The 14,386-nt window shown below is 50.6% G+C and overlaps 1 protein-coding gene across 3 annotated transcripts; it reads right to left on the bottom strand.

Annotated features, from left to right (window-relative positions):
- Nucleotides 1-107: 107 nt before the first annotated feature.
- On the bottom strand, nucleotides 108-14,357 carry eml4 (echinoderm microtubule associated protein like 4). 3 transcript variants are annotated; one of them, XM_023327457.1, is made up of 24 exons: nucleotides 13,907-14,357; nucleotides 12,454-12,633; nucleotides 12,261-12,381; nucleotides 11,925-12,104; nucleotides 10,933-11,073; nucleotides 10,782-10,807; nucleotides 10,564-10,599; nucleotides 9,856-9,979; nucleotides 9,555-9,704; nucleotides 9,408-9,477; nucleotides 6,070-6,180; nucleotides 5,897-5,992; nucleotides 5,643-5,777; nucleotides 5,207-5,342; nucleotides 4,921-5,078; nucleotides 4,723-4,848; nucleotides 4,220-4,351; nucleotides 4,081-4,148; nucleotides 3,899-3,987; nucleotides 3,723-3,820; nucleotides 3,424-3,511; nucleotides 3,215-3,313; nucleotides 3,013-3,143; nucleotides 108-2,947 (listed from the first exon to the last, which is right to left on the bottom strand). In XM_023327457.1, exons 1-24 carry the CDS (start codon nucleotides 13,929-13,931, stop codon nucleotides 2,534-2,536), a joined length of 2,934 nt encoding a protein of 977 aa, XP_023183225.1. In that variant the 5' UTR covers nucleotides 13,932-14,357; the 3' UTR covers nucleotides 108-2,533. The 3 variants fall into 3 exon arrangements, with proteins under 3 accessions (XP_023183225.1, XP_023183226.1, XP_023183227.1); XM_023327458.1 differs by lacking the exon at nucleotides 10,564-10,599; XM_023327459.1 differs by lacking the exon at nucleotides 11,925-12,104.
- Nucleotides 14,358-14,386: the final 29 nt, after the last annotated feature.

The raw sequence follows: 14,386 nt of genomic DNA, 5'->3' as shown, positions 1-14,386 counted from the left end.
AGAACCAGAACCGATGGTGAGCAGTAATCTAAAGAGTACATTTAATATATGGTATTTCCTGTTTCTGACGTCATCAAGCGTCACTGACCAGACAAGGACGAAGCTGATTGGCTGTCACCATAGCAACGTTTATTTGCATTTTGTGTTGAAATCTTCAGTACAGTCTGCCCTCTGACAGGAATGCATGAGAGAAGACGATTGGCTCAAAACAGTCACATAAAAATCATCAATGAGGATCAATGAACGCAAACCCCGCCCCCTTCACGTGAACCCCCCCCAACCTGAACATCCAGGTGAGTCCCTGAACTCCACAGAAGCCCTTTAGAGGCAAACATAGAAAAGATGAGTCAGTAATAAAAAGGCAACATCAACCCCCCCTCATCCCCCCCTCCGCGAAGGCCCCGCCCCTGAATGACATCATTGACACATTCAACAAAGGCCTGAAGTGAAATGGTCCAGAACAGACAAAAGCCCAGCAGTGAGTCACTGAGAGCAACCAATCAGAGCACAGGCCCTCCCCTTTGCTGTCGCCTGATTGGATAAGAGATGTGAGCTGAATGTGACTGAAGTGCTGCCCTCTAGTGTTGAGCAGAAATATACACACAGCCATCTGCAGCATATACAAACAACACAGATCCTTTATGAACAGAGAGGGCTCACTTTGATCAATTCTTCTCAAGATGAAGTGGGATTTCCAGCAAAGCGGGAGGCTTCGCTCTGATTGGTTCTCTGTCACAGTTTTAACCTGAAGGTCACCTCGCCAAACAACCACTTCCTCTTTCATCCTGTTGGTTTCCTGTTGGCAACAGTGTGAAGCTTCTGAAACCCAAACCAGTGGATCTAGAACGTGACGGGTCAGAATCGCTTTAAACACAGACATCATTTTTAACAGAATGTTCCTTTTCTCTGTTGTATTCATTTAGACTGAAACTCAATGTCATCTGTGGCTTTTCAGAATAAAAGCCTGCAGCTGTTTGCATCCTTCAGTGATGTTTTGATTCACAGATTTAAATTACATTGATTTTAAAAAGCTGCAGATGGTTGTTTTTAAGCAAAGTTAGAAACAAAACTGAAATCTTCCAGGTTTCCTCTGATCCTCAAACTTCCTGTAAAACCAAAGACTTCCTGTTTAACTTCGAGGTCAACTCGTGTCACTGGAGGAAAATCAGACTGTTTATTTGGGAAAAATTATTGTCGTTTGACAAATTCCTCCCTTCAGCTCCCTGCTGCCCCCTGTGGCAGACGGGAGGATAACAGGTGGCTCTTTGGGACAGAAAAGGGTTGAAATGTTGGATGAGGTCATCACAGGTGTGTCAGGTATCCTGTGTTAACCGAGGGTGCATCGTGCTTAGAAGTCAATTAAAACAAGGATGAAACTCCTTTAATGCCAGTGGTTGATGAGAACGTCGATAAATAACTCCAGACTAACGGAATCGCTGGGCCAATAATCCCAGACAGCTGCAGGAAGGGTTGCTCTTTTTCACTGTGGGGCCAAAATTACAGCAATTCTGGAACTCAGTTATGTAAACTTTGTCAAAGATTGTTGGAGTGACTGTACCTGCTGAGGCTAAAATGTGTTTTAGGTATTTATCCAGAGAACGGTGTTTTCAGCTCCAGACAGTTAAAATTCATTGACTTTAGACGCCTGCAGGCCAGAAGATTTTTAAAAATGGACATATCGTCAAACCACAATGATGAAGGACATGACATCATGTGTGGCTCTGGAGCGACTCACTTATGTTGTCAGAGGAAAGGAAATGAATCCTGAAGAAAGCTGCAATAACGCTTTTGGGTTTTTTCCCTCTTTATTTCTGTTTTCTGATATACGATACTGTTGAGTTGTTTTTTGTTGTTGTTTCTTTATTATTTATGTTTATTTACTTTGAGGACTGACTTGTTTAATGTGAACCCTACGTCAAATATATCACTGCCACTTGTTTTATGTTATAAAATTCAATAAATATAATGTGAAAAACAACTAACTGATCTACTGGTGCAGATTTCTTAAATTTCAAAGATCACTGATTGGCTGATATTTGTGAAGCTGATCTTATTTTTCCCTGTAAAGGTCTAAAAATCAACCACTGTCCTCATTTCCTCTGCAGTGAGACTGTTAGCCCCGCCCACCCGGTTAGCCCCGCCCAGCCAGGTGTTTGCAATAGTCGCCCCGTTACCAACTCAGCGACTTTCTATATTTGTCGCCGTTTCAAACAAAAACAATAGTTTTTTCAAAGATCGGACAGAAATGTGCAGTCGGTGCAGCCCTAGTGTTCACCTGCCCTGAGTGAGCAGATCAGGTGACTTTCTGTGGCGGATCGGAGGAGACCTGGAAGGTTCTGGATCAGATTCTAGAGCGTTTCTGGGAAGATGGCCGACGCCTGAAGACGTCCGGACAGTTTCTGTGGGTTTCCCGTCGAATTCCTGACAGTGGTCCTGAAATGGTCGGGCGCGAACAGGTGCTTGGCGGTCGGCGACCCTGACGGCGTCAGGAGCAGCAACAGAGACACCTGACCTGGAAGAGGCCCCGCCCCCTCTAGGAGGGCGGAGTGAGGGGAGGCAGGCCCTCGTCGCTCGGCGTTGCCGTGTCGTCGCTCGTCTCCAGGCTGTCCTTCAGGCTCAGCGTGCTGTCCGAGGGGGGCGGGGTTCCTTCTGCGGCGACCCGGTTCGATGGGTCCGGGTTCTCGGCGGCGGCCGGGTCGGGTCCGGCCAGAGGCTGCGTGGCGGCCGATTCGCCGGCTGCGTTTGCGGCGGCCGTGTCTCCAGCAGGGTCGCCGGCCGTGTTGGGTCGGCGCGCGGCGGGCTTGGGGGCGTCGACCAGCTTCCTGACGAGCCGCCACTGCATGACGCTGGTGTCCTTCCCGCCCGTGGAGATCAGGTGGCTGTCGCTGTGCAGGAAGCTGACGTTGGTCACGTGACTGCTGTGGGCGCTGTACTTGTGGCTGGGCGCCTGCGGAGACAGCGGTTAGTCCGTCGGAACACGCCGGCCGGTTCCGGTTCCGGTTCTGGACCCACCTTGAATCTGGAGCAGGGGTAGGCGAACAGGTGAACCTTGCAGAAGTCGTCCGCCAGCGCGATCACCTTCCTGTTGTGGGACCTCACCAGAGCGTTGATGTCGGTACCATCAGAACCTTCGGGCCAGACGCCTGGAACACAGCAGCTTCCATCAGAACCATCAGAACATTCAGAACCGACCCGGCCCCAGCAGAGCACTGACCAAACACGTGGTATCCCAGCACACAGGTGTAGGTGGCCCAGTCGATGTCTTTGCACTCAGAGCGGTTCCGGATCAGCTGGCAGCCGTTCTGGATGTCCCCTGGAAATACACACAGTACTACGGGGGTACTACGGGGGTACTACCGGAGTACTACGTACTAAAGGGGAACTACGGGAGTACTTCATTGCGGCATCAGTGTGCGCACTCACAGTAGAGGATCTCATAGTCCCCAGAGTTGGACATGATGAACTTGTTGTCAGGTGACCAGTCCAGGTGTGTGATGTAGCTGGAATGACCCTGGAGAGACATTCAGGGGAATCAGGACATTTGCAACACCTGATGATGGTGGACTGGTTCTGGTCTTGGTCTTATTCTTGGTTCTGGTCCTACTTCTAGTTCTGGTCTTGAAAACCTGGGTTCTGATTGGACGGAACCAAGCGTGGCTGTGGTTCTGCACTCTGACCTATTAGCCAATTAGAGGGCAGGGAGCCGACCAATAGGAACTCACCGAGCATTTCCCGTAGCGGCTGTACCTGCGGCCCTGCTCCCACACGCTGTACAGGTAGATGAAGTTATCATGAGACCCCACGGCCAGCATGCTGCCATCTGCAGGATGGAGGGAGAGAGGCATGATGGGAACCATCGTCCCTTCACATCACCACGGTTACAGCAGACTCCACCCACCGACTGAGAAACGCAGAACCGACAGTTGCTCGTTGCCGTCCGAGTGGATCCCGACCAGATCTTTGCTCTCGGCGTCCAGAACAAACCACCTGGAGACATGTAAGAGTGCAGAGCGACCAATCAGAAGGAGAGGGAGGCGGGCGCAACCAATCAGAAGCAGACACAGCGATGACATCGCTGACCTTCCGGAGTGCGTTCCTATGACAACTACAACTCCACTGGGATGGAACTCTGCACAGTGTCCGTGTTCCTGCAGGAGCAACACACCCGTCAGCCCTCCAACCAATCAGCAGGCCCCAGTCACAAGTCCCGCCCCCTCACCTCCAGAGTGCGGCTCCACTGCAGGCTGTGATCCAGAGAGTTCCAGAGACAAACCATCTGGTCCTGAGCGCAGGTCAGGAACTGCTCCCTGCTGGGGTGGGCGGCCAGACCCCACAGCTCGTCCGTGTGTCCCTGAACGCACCGCAGAGAGAGAGAGAGACCCTGAACGCACCGTGGAGAGAGAAAGAGAGAGAGACCCTGTACGCACTGTGGAGAGAGAGAGACCCTGAATGCACCACAGGGAAAAAAAACCCTATACAGACCTCGGAGAGACCCTGAACGCACCGTGGAGAGAGAAAGAGAGAAAGAGCCTGAACGCACCGTGGAGTGAAAAAAACCCTGAACACACCGTGGAGAGAGAGAGACCCTGAATGCACCACAGGGAAAAAAACCCTATACAGACCGCAGAGAGAGAAAGACCCTGAACGCACCGCAGAAAGAGAGAGAGACCCTGAATGCACCACAGGTCCTCTCTGTGATGTCATGTCATCATGTGACCTCACCTGGACCTCCACCTGGAAGCCGTCGTTGAAGGTCCCTCTGAGGACAAAGTTTCTGGACGTCCCGACCAGGAACTCGTCCCCCTTTCCCTCCGCCAGCGCCCGGATGTTCCCGTACTGATCCGGGACCTGAGAACACATGGGGGGTTAAGCTCCGTCTCTGTGTGTGTGTGTGTGTGTGTGTGTGTGTGTGTGTGTGACCTCGATGTCGCGGTCAAGCTGCAGCTGCTGGTCCCACAGGACGATCCTGCGGTCTTTTCCTCCTCCGGTCAGCAGCGAGCCGCTCCGCATGTCGCACATGCAGAAAACTCCTTTCTCATGAGCTTCGATTGGCCGCAGGTCGGTCCTCATCTGGAAGGCTGCACACACACACACACACACACACACACACACACACACACACACAGCAGTGAGTGTCTGAGCCGACACTTGGACCTCATCAAATGGTCAGACATGAAGCTCAGGTCTGATGACGTCCTCCTCTCACCTTGCGGCGCCTTGCCCGTGGGCGCCTCGGCAGAGTTCCGGGTCCAGACTAGCAGCTGTCCGGACGAGTCTCCGGTCACGATGTCGCCGTTGCTCCGGAAGGTCAGGCACTGGATGAACTTGGGCCGGTCGTGACTCTGACCACAGAAGAGGAAATGTTGGATCATGTGACCAGACTACTGAAGGTTCTGTCCAACTGAACCAACCAGTTGGTCACCGGAACCAGAACCAGTTTGGTGCCACTGGTCCGTTTCTAGAACAAAGTTATTTTCTGGCTCTAAACTGAAGGTTTTCCTCTCAGCCAGATGATTTTCAGTCACTCAGGGTTCTACTGGTTTTACTGGTTCTACTGGGATCATGAGCTGCAGCTCAGTGCAGAATCCCTTTAGCCAGTAATAACGCGGGCGGTCCAAAAGGTTCTCTTGGGTTCTGCTCACCCCGAAGAGTCCTTGCTTGCGCAGCAGCGAGTTCCCGTTCCAGGCCCAGAAGAAGATGTGGAACTTCCCACAGGTAACGATCGTGTTCGGGTCGGTCGGGTGGAACTCCACGGCCAGAACCACGTCGGTGGTCGTCTGTAAGGAAACAACGGGTACCACTTAGAACCGGGTCCAGACCTGTCAGAACCAGGGACCAGAACACCCCAGCCAGTACCGGTTGCAGACCCGGGAGAACCCAGTCAGAACCAGCTCACCTTGATCTCTGCGATCTTGGACTTCTTCTGCCAGTCCCAAACCGTCAACATGTGGTCGTTGCAGTCATCGATGACGCTCAGGTGCTGACCCGAGTCCTGAAACACAGAGACCCATTAGGAAGGTTCTACAGAACCAGAATGTGCATCATAGCCGCCTCCTGATGGACACTCACTGCTTTGGAGAACGCCAGAGACCCGACGCCGCGTTCAAAGGTTCCCAAACCGATGACCTGCAGGGTGGACAGGCTGACGCTGTCCCAGACCCGGACATGAGGCTGTAGCGCCTGAAACGGACCGCACAGAACCAGTCAGAACCAGCCAGGTTCAACATTCAGAGGTCGAGGTCCCAACCAGACTCCAGCGTCTTTGGTGGTTGAGTTTTGACCCGACCCGTTCAAACGGTTCTGTTCGTTTCAACACACACTAACCCTTCCGATTATATTCGTCCGATTTCCGTGTAAAAGTTTATGATCGGTGATCGATCAGCATCTCTTGTTGATCACCTGCGTCTCATTCTCAGCCTGCAGCTGGTTTCCTGTTTCCTTCTCGCTGCGCAGCAACAAATCCTGTCGTGTGAAACTTTAACGCTCTGAGTGAACGGGGACGTTGGCGTGTTGCGGCGGAAAATGATGTCACAATGCATCAACACAACAAATCTAATATGATATTAGATTTATTCGGCGCGGGTTCGATTCCCGGACCCGGCGACATTTGCCGCATGTCTTCCCGCCTCTCCTGTCAGCCTACTTTCATATAAGGGACACTAGAGCCATAAAAGACCAAGTGGAGAGGAGGAGAAAAAACAAGAACTTGACTGAGTTTGGCTGCATGGAGGCTCAACATAAGGAAAAAATGACAACCGGATCCAGACAGCAGGTAGAGCAGCACAGCTAGCAACACTCCCCGGATTAGCATGACTGTCAGAAAGCTGAACAAATAGCCTGAAAAATAATTCAAGCCTTGGAGCTGCGGAGCGAGACGCTGGTTCTGCTCTCGCTGTTCAACTGGTGGGGATTTTTCACAGACGGAGCGTCATTTCTGCTCCACCCGGGACGTTTGCTTAAAGCTGCAGCGTAAACAACAACAACACAGATTTCACATATTAAAACTTTAAATATGTCCAAACATGAGAGAGAATTTATGAATAAATAAATACATAATAATCTATCTCCTCCCTGTGTTCTGCAGAATTACTCAGCTCAGTCAGAACCAACCAATCAGAACCAGCATTAATCAGCTAGCTATGCTATCAGGAAGTTTTGATTCAGCAACACTAGGCCTGTCACGATAGCAAATTTTGCTCAACAATTAATTGTCTCGAAAATTATTCTGATAAACGATAATATTGTCTGAAGACCTTTTTACACTGATTTAATGGAAATGATGTAATAATGCATGTGATTTCCTGCCAAAGATAGATACACTTTATTTTCAAAAGAATATTTAACACTGGAGCTGATAAACAAAATAAACAAAACAACCAAAAACAAAAATGAAATGGATCCTCAGTCTCCATTAACAAAAATGTACTAGAAAAAAACCTAAACAACATAAAGCCAAAGTGGAAATAAATACTGCATTCAACCAAAAGAGTGCAGATTATGAAGTATGTATATCATGTTGCCCTTCAGTAATAATTAGATTTAAATAGAGAAGATGGGCACATCGACTACCTGATGCAATAATTCACACTACATGATTTTTTGTTCCTATTTTTCCCCTTACAACAATCTTAGAACGTTGGTCTTTCTAAGATTGTGTGGTGTGTTACGGTAGATCGTCGTTGCCGCTCCGATCCAAATCAGGGGTTTTTACTGACTGGGAGCTTAAAGCAGCCTGTTGAATGTGACAGGTAGCCAATCAGAAAGCAGGATTCCCCTCCCTGCTTTCTGAGGGGAAATTATGGAGGGGAATCCCAAACAGCTGACACGGCGCAACCCGAAGTCCAGCTGACATTGGAGATGATATGTGGAAACAACATTAATGTTTATTCAACATGCAAAGAATATAGAAATGACAAGAGGAGGAGTTGGAGCGAAATTACTACCACAGTTGATAAACCCGGTAACTTTTCAGCTGTTCTTCTTTAACGTGACGTAAACAGGTTCTAATGATTTTCATTCAGTCAGGACTTTACGCTGACACTAGCCACATGCATTGCAGGTAGATTGTAGTAAAGCATTGATTAATGCCTGGTTTTAAAATTAGTTCACTGAACTTGTAGCCATTATTTTGTGCCCATTGTTGGACACCACAGGGCAGGACCGAACCCGATGGAACCGTTATACCTAGGATTTCTGTCGGCTAATGTGTGATCTGTCAGGGTTTGAAAATGGGCCGACAGCTCTAAGATCGTGTCTCTGCGCTGGGCTTTACACTAAGGAAATGAGGAAGGGAGGGTCAGTGGAGAGCACCGGAGTTGAGCCTTTTTTCATTCAGTGTCATCAACAGAAAGAGAAAAAGGCCGGAAGAGATGATAATGCCGATAATTAAAATGAGGTTGATAGGTTTAATTTATCGTACGATTAATTGATTTATTGTTTATCGACAGGCCTAAGCAACTGGTGATTGTTTATTTTGATGCAAACTGCATTTGACTTTGATTTGTTTCTGTCATCAGGTCCAATTATTATAAGCGACTTTGGGCTTGTTTTTTCTAAAGTCACTTGCAAATTTAATGAGTCGGTTCGGTTTTCTGGGCTTGTTTTTGAAGGTGAAGCTGCTCATTTAGAAATAAGCAGAGACTCAATAAACCCCAGAATTTGACTGACATCCAGGTCGTTTCAGTCGGATTCTCCCTGTCCATCATTTCCTGGATGATCCGTCCAAATATCTTTGTTAATGTCTAGGTAATATGAATATGTATTAATGTAATAATATCTATATGACCTGTGAATGACGTCACAGGTCATATAGAAAACTTTAAACATGGAGACTAACATGAACAGATCAATAAACGTGAAAACAGCCACCAACGAACGAGTTTGTAAAGTTACACAACTGAACATCACTCTAATCATTAATGTTAAGATAAGTGTCACTAATCTGTGCAGCCATCTGATTGGTGGAGCCAGCAGGGCCGTAACACAGAGGGGGCTGCAAGGGGGCTCTAAAATCCTATCTAGAGTTTTACAGACAATAGTGGAACTAAGAAAAACACGCAAAAATGACTAAAGGTTTTTTTTGACTGTTGTAACCATGAAACGATTTATTGTTTAATGGTTCAACAATGAGACACATTGTTGATGTTTATAAAATAAATGGCGATTACACAAGTATTGGCAAAACTCAGTGTAATTTGACATTGATTGGAGGAAGGTTGTTGTCAGCAGGTGCTGAAAGTAACTAAAAAGGTTACTTGTAATCTAAGTTACTTTTTCAAGGAGTAATCAGATTAAAGTTTCTTTTTCAAATTAACTATGCCATCACTGCACATTGTGCTAAGAACTAAAATCTGCTGGTTCCCCCAACAGAACCTTCCCATTCTGGGAACGGAACCGGTTCTGCTCACCCGTCCGTCTTTGTCCACTCCGGCGATCTGTCCGGTGGCGATCCGAATCTTGTCCGGATGGATGGCCAGACTGCGGACAGAGAGCGATGACATCACCAACAGCAGCAGCCAATGGCGGAGCAGGAAGCGACGCCGAGCGTTCCTCACCACTTGATGCAGTCGGTGTGTCCGAGGTAATGCCTCTGGGTCCGTTCCTCGTAGCTGAACAGAACCGCCACGGACGCGATGAAGTAGACGATCTCTCCAGTGGGAAGCAGGTAGACGTTGGCCCGGCAGTCCCGACCGCGGTACCCGTACCTGCAGAGGGTCAAGGAGCACCGGAACCGCACCTGAGGTTCTACTGGATCACTCATGGTTCTACTGGACCGCCTGGGGTTCTACTGGGCTCCATCTGGGGCTCTATTAGTCTAATTGGTGGTACTGGTTCTCCGACTGGTCGGAAGGATACACCCATTCCAGCTTGAGTCGTTCTGGAGGAAGCTCGGCCCGGACGTCGTCGTAGTTCTCCACGTCTGAAGGGATGAACATGGTGATTGGTCGACCTCGCATGAACATCTTGATAGAGTTTCCCTCTGAAACAACAAACAGAACCGAGGTTTGGGTCAGATGGGCCATTGCTGTAACAGAACCGGTCAGACCAGAACCTCAAGTAGGAGCCCGAAGGTTCTGCTGACAGAATCCCAGGAGGAAAAAACCAACCCCAAACCCAGAGCAGGTGAGAAGCAGGTAAGCCTTGTAGACAGGTGAGGGGCAGGTTTTAGACAGGTGAGGTAAAGTCACCCAGAAGGAGCTTTAGGCCGTTTTAGTCTGAGTCGTCAATAAAAACAACTCGGATATTCCGAGCCGTCCCTGCAGAGGTACCAATCAAGGTACAGCGGTACCTTCTCTGCCAATCACAGGCACAGAAGGCCTGTGATTGGCCTGATTTGAACACAAGGAACTGTTCTGATTCGCTGTGAAGCTTTGAAAAAGTTCAGGCTCCAATCAGGGTGATTTTTCTTGCAGATAAATTCTATAAACAAGGAAGAGGCGGGGCCAAACAGTGACATCAGCAGATGGATGAGTGAGCCAGACAATGGAAGCACGCAGAAGGAGGTGATTGGTTCAGAAACAGGAAGTGTTACACTTTCTGTTAGCGGGCTTCAGCTGAACTTACCAGCGAGGCTGTTTTTCTCTCGGGTCGACATTTTGGCTGGTTTGAGACAGAGACATGGTCACATGGTCACTCAACAACAACAACAACAACAACATGGCGTCTGACAGACTACAGGCCGGAAAACATCTGGACCCTCTGGATTCCTATTGGCTGGTAGACAGTGACGATAATGATGATGATGATGGGTGTGGTGTGTTTGGCGAGGAAGGACAACCTACCTTGGCTGACCACCGGGTCTTTGTGCCTGAAAGAGCAGGAAACATTCATTACTCTCCTCCCTAATCGGACCCGACACTCACAGGTTCTCAAGTAATCTCAGCTGGGTTATTAAACCCCAAGTGTGTGTGTGTGTGTGTGTGTGTGTTGTACTTGTCTGCGTTCTTCACCACTTTGGCCAGCAGCTTGGAGGTAGATGCTGCCTTCACCAGCTTGTTCCGGTTCTTCTCTGCTGAATCCCAGTTGCTGCTCTGGGATCGCTCCATTCCTGAAGACCGCTTTACGCTGGGACCTCTGGAGACACACACACACACACACACACACACACACACACACACACACACACACACACACACAGAGTGAGCAGCAGGAATCACTGAACTCTCATCAGATTCATCATCACTTTTTTATTCATTGACGCTGAAATGTCAAAGCTTTGACTCAGAAACAACAGAGAGACTCCCTGCCTCACAAACACCCAAAGCACCAGGAGACGCAGTGAGAACCCGGAGGGGGAGGAGTTAGAGGGGGAGGAGCCAGAGGGGGAGGAGTTAAAAGCAAGGCAGGATCAAGGTGAGGAGTGAAAGGTTTCATTTCAAACACCTTCAGCTCATTTCAGCAGTGAAGAAGAATCAGAGAAGAGCCTGGAGGAAGATGCTTAAGGCGGACTGAAAGGGTTAAGGTAGCCTGAGGAGATCAGACAGAACATTATGTAGCGTTTGTTGCTATGGAAACAGACCATGCAGACAATACCCCTCTGTGCTAGTTAGAAGCCAGTGACCTGGGTTCTACAGGTCAGTTAGCAGTTTGCAGGTCACAGGTTAGCTAGCAGGATAGTTAATTGGTGAGTTCTTTATCAGGTTACAGTTTGTAGGTAGTTAGCTGGTTACAGTTAGCTGGTTGTAGTTGGTTAGCAGGTTAAAGTACCCAGTAATAAGGAAATAAGCAGAACAGCAGTCAGGGCTGCAGCTCCTGCATTAAGGCAGTTTCAAAGTTCCTCCCACTCTTAAACCTGATTGGCTGATCAAGAATACCCTCAGCCAATCAGGTGCAGGGAAAGCCTCAGAGACGGGTTAGTAGGTGAGGTCAGAGCAGCATCAGCAGGAAAACAGGTCAGATGCAGCCGACAAATCAGGAAGTGGAACCTTTTAGGGGCGTGGCCTTTGGCGAAGTCAGGGGGCGGGGCCGACCTCTGGGGGGGGTGGGACAGGATGGGGGACGAGTGATTGGGTGACGGCTCCTTTAGGGGCGGAGCTTCCTCATGCTCCTGGATCTCCTCCATGTGGGAGCGCTGACCGCTCGCCTCCTTCTTCTTCTCTGAGCCGCTGTGAACAGAACCGGGACCATGAGAGAGCGCCAAGCTTCAGTTCTGATGGGTTCTACTCTGGTTCTGGTCGGGTCTGCTCTGGTTCTAAAGTTTCTACTGCCCTCTGGTCGGTTCTGGTTCTGCCGGCCCCAGTGCTGACCCGGTGGGTTCTTACCTCTTGGCGGCCGAAGATACCGTCTCCTTCCTGGTGACGGAGGCGGAGTCTCTCTTGCGTCCGGGCGTGCCGCCGTTGGCGATGCAGGACAGAGACGAGGCTTCGCGCATGGCGGCGCCGCCTGCAGGGTGCAGCGTAGCTGGTGACCGCGCCTTGCAGCGTGTATCCATGGCAACAGGTGGAAGCGCCTTACCTTTGGCTCCGTGCTGCTTCCTGTTGGCCCCAGAATCCTCAGACGCGGCGAGGCGGCGCAGCACGTCGGCGAGCGCCGCCTTCATCACCGTCAGCTCGTCTTCCTGCTGCTGGACGCGCAGCTCCAGCGCAGACAGACGGTCGTTGACGTCGGAGACGCTGGTCGCCGACATGCTGTCGTCTGCACAGACACCAGAACCAGCTCAGAACCGCAGCAACACAACCAGAACCGAAGGCCCGTTACATGGTTCCAAGTATCAGAACACCTGGGGGGGGGGGGGTATTCCCTACACTGTGACCTTTAACCCCTGCATGTTTCCCTTCTGCCACACCTGGATTGAATCTGAGGGTGATTAACAGCCTGCAGAAGAGCTGAGGATCCAACCTGAACCCGGTCACAGGTTCTGATCCGACAGGACCTGGACAGATCTGAAACCAGTTCTGACCCAGTTACTTTAATAAAACCCATCAGGGAACCAAAACCCAAGAGGAACAGAACCCTAGAGGGGAACCGACCCTGTGAACTGATCCCGTGTTCACCAGATGAAACGGGACCAGCAGAACAGAGCAGTGGATTGGATCAGAACCAAAACACTAAGACCCAGGGGTTAAACTCCAGTCCTGGAGGCCTGCTGCCCTGAAACCTTTAGATGAGCCTCTGCTTTACCTGGACAGAACAATGAGGCCGTGAAGGTTCTGGAGAACTGAGGTGATGAAGCCGTTTGTACCTGAGGCTCAGTTAAAACCTGCAGGACTGGAGTTGGACACTCCTGCACTAATGGATCGTCCAATCAGCTTCCAGTAGAGGACTATGTGTGGCCCAACCTGGGGCTCCAGAACCAACTGAGGACCACTGCTGCCCTTGGTTTCTAATGGGCCGTTCGACCCGGTTGGACCTGTATTGTGCTGGACTTGGGAGACTAGAAACAATTCTGTTCCTCCAGGTTCAGCTGGGTTCTGCTACCTGAACTAGCTGCACCCAGCTGGGACCACACCAGAACCCGGTTCTGGCAGGTTTGGACTCTGTACACCACAGGTGTCAAACTCCAGTCCTCGAGGGCTGCAGTCCTGCAGTTTTTAGATGTGCCACAGGTACGAAATGCTGGAATGAAATGACTTAATGACCTCCTCCTGGTGTAGGTCAGTTCTCCCAGCCTTGCTAATGACCTAATTATTCTGTTCAGGTGTGGTGCAGCAGAGGCACATCTAAAAGTTGCAGGACACTGGCCCTCGAGGACTGGAGTTTGACACCCTGCTGTACACCCTCCTGCGGGTGGAGGTGTTGGTTTTGTGGCCCTGCAGCGGCCAGAGGGGCGGTGCAGCCTCTTCCTGAAACAAACAGCAGTGACACGTGTAAACCCGCCAGAGGCGCGTGCGGCCCTCACCTTCCTACCTATGCACGAGCAGGTGAGCAGGTTCGGTTCGGTTCTGGGTGCGTCGGGTCCCGTACTCACCCAAACTTCCGGTGAAGCCGTCCATTTTTCAGCAGAAAGGCGGGAGTCCGGGCCGAAGGCCTGCGGGAGGAGGAGCGCACACCGCGGGCCTCCGTCCGGGGTTTTCCGCCGCGGAGGAGGAGAGCCGGAAAGGGTTCAGGCTCCGCCGCGCTGCGCGCCGTGGCCGGCCGTCACAGAGGCCGTGGATCCGCCGCTGGGCTGCGGGCTGGAGGGGAGAGCCGCACCGGAGGGCTGGACGGCGGGGAGAAAAGCAAGACGAGCCGCGGAGCCGCGACGCTGCTGCGCGTTTCCGACTGGCTGCTGTGGCTGGAGAGGAGCCGAAAGGAGCCGAGGTTAGCCGAGCGTAGGAGGAGGTCTGAGGAAGAGGCGCAGCATCGCCACCTGCTGGTTGCTTTATGATCCACGATCATTAACTGACATTTCAGCTGCTGAAGTTTCAAAGGTTAAAGGTCAAACCTGGATGGATCGATTGGATCAATG

The sequence above is a fragment of the Xiphophorus maculatus genome, chromosome 22, assembly GCF_002775205.1.
Source record: "Xiphophorus maculatus strain JP 163 A chromosome 22, X_maculatus-5.0-male, whole genome shotgun sequence".
NCBI classification, from domain to species: domain Eukaryota; kingdom Metazoa; phylum Chordata; class Actinopteri; order Cyprinodontiformes; family Poeciliidae; genus Xiphophorus; species Xiphophorus maculatus.
This window is presented reverse-complemented; position numbering and strand designations above follow the sequence as displayed.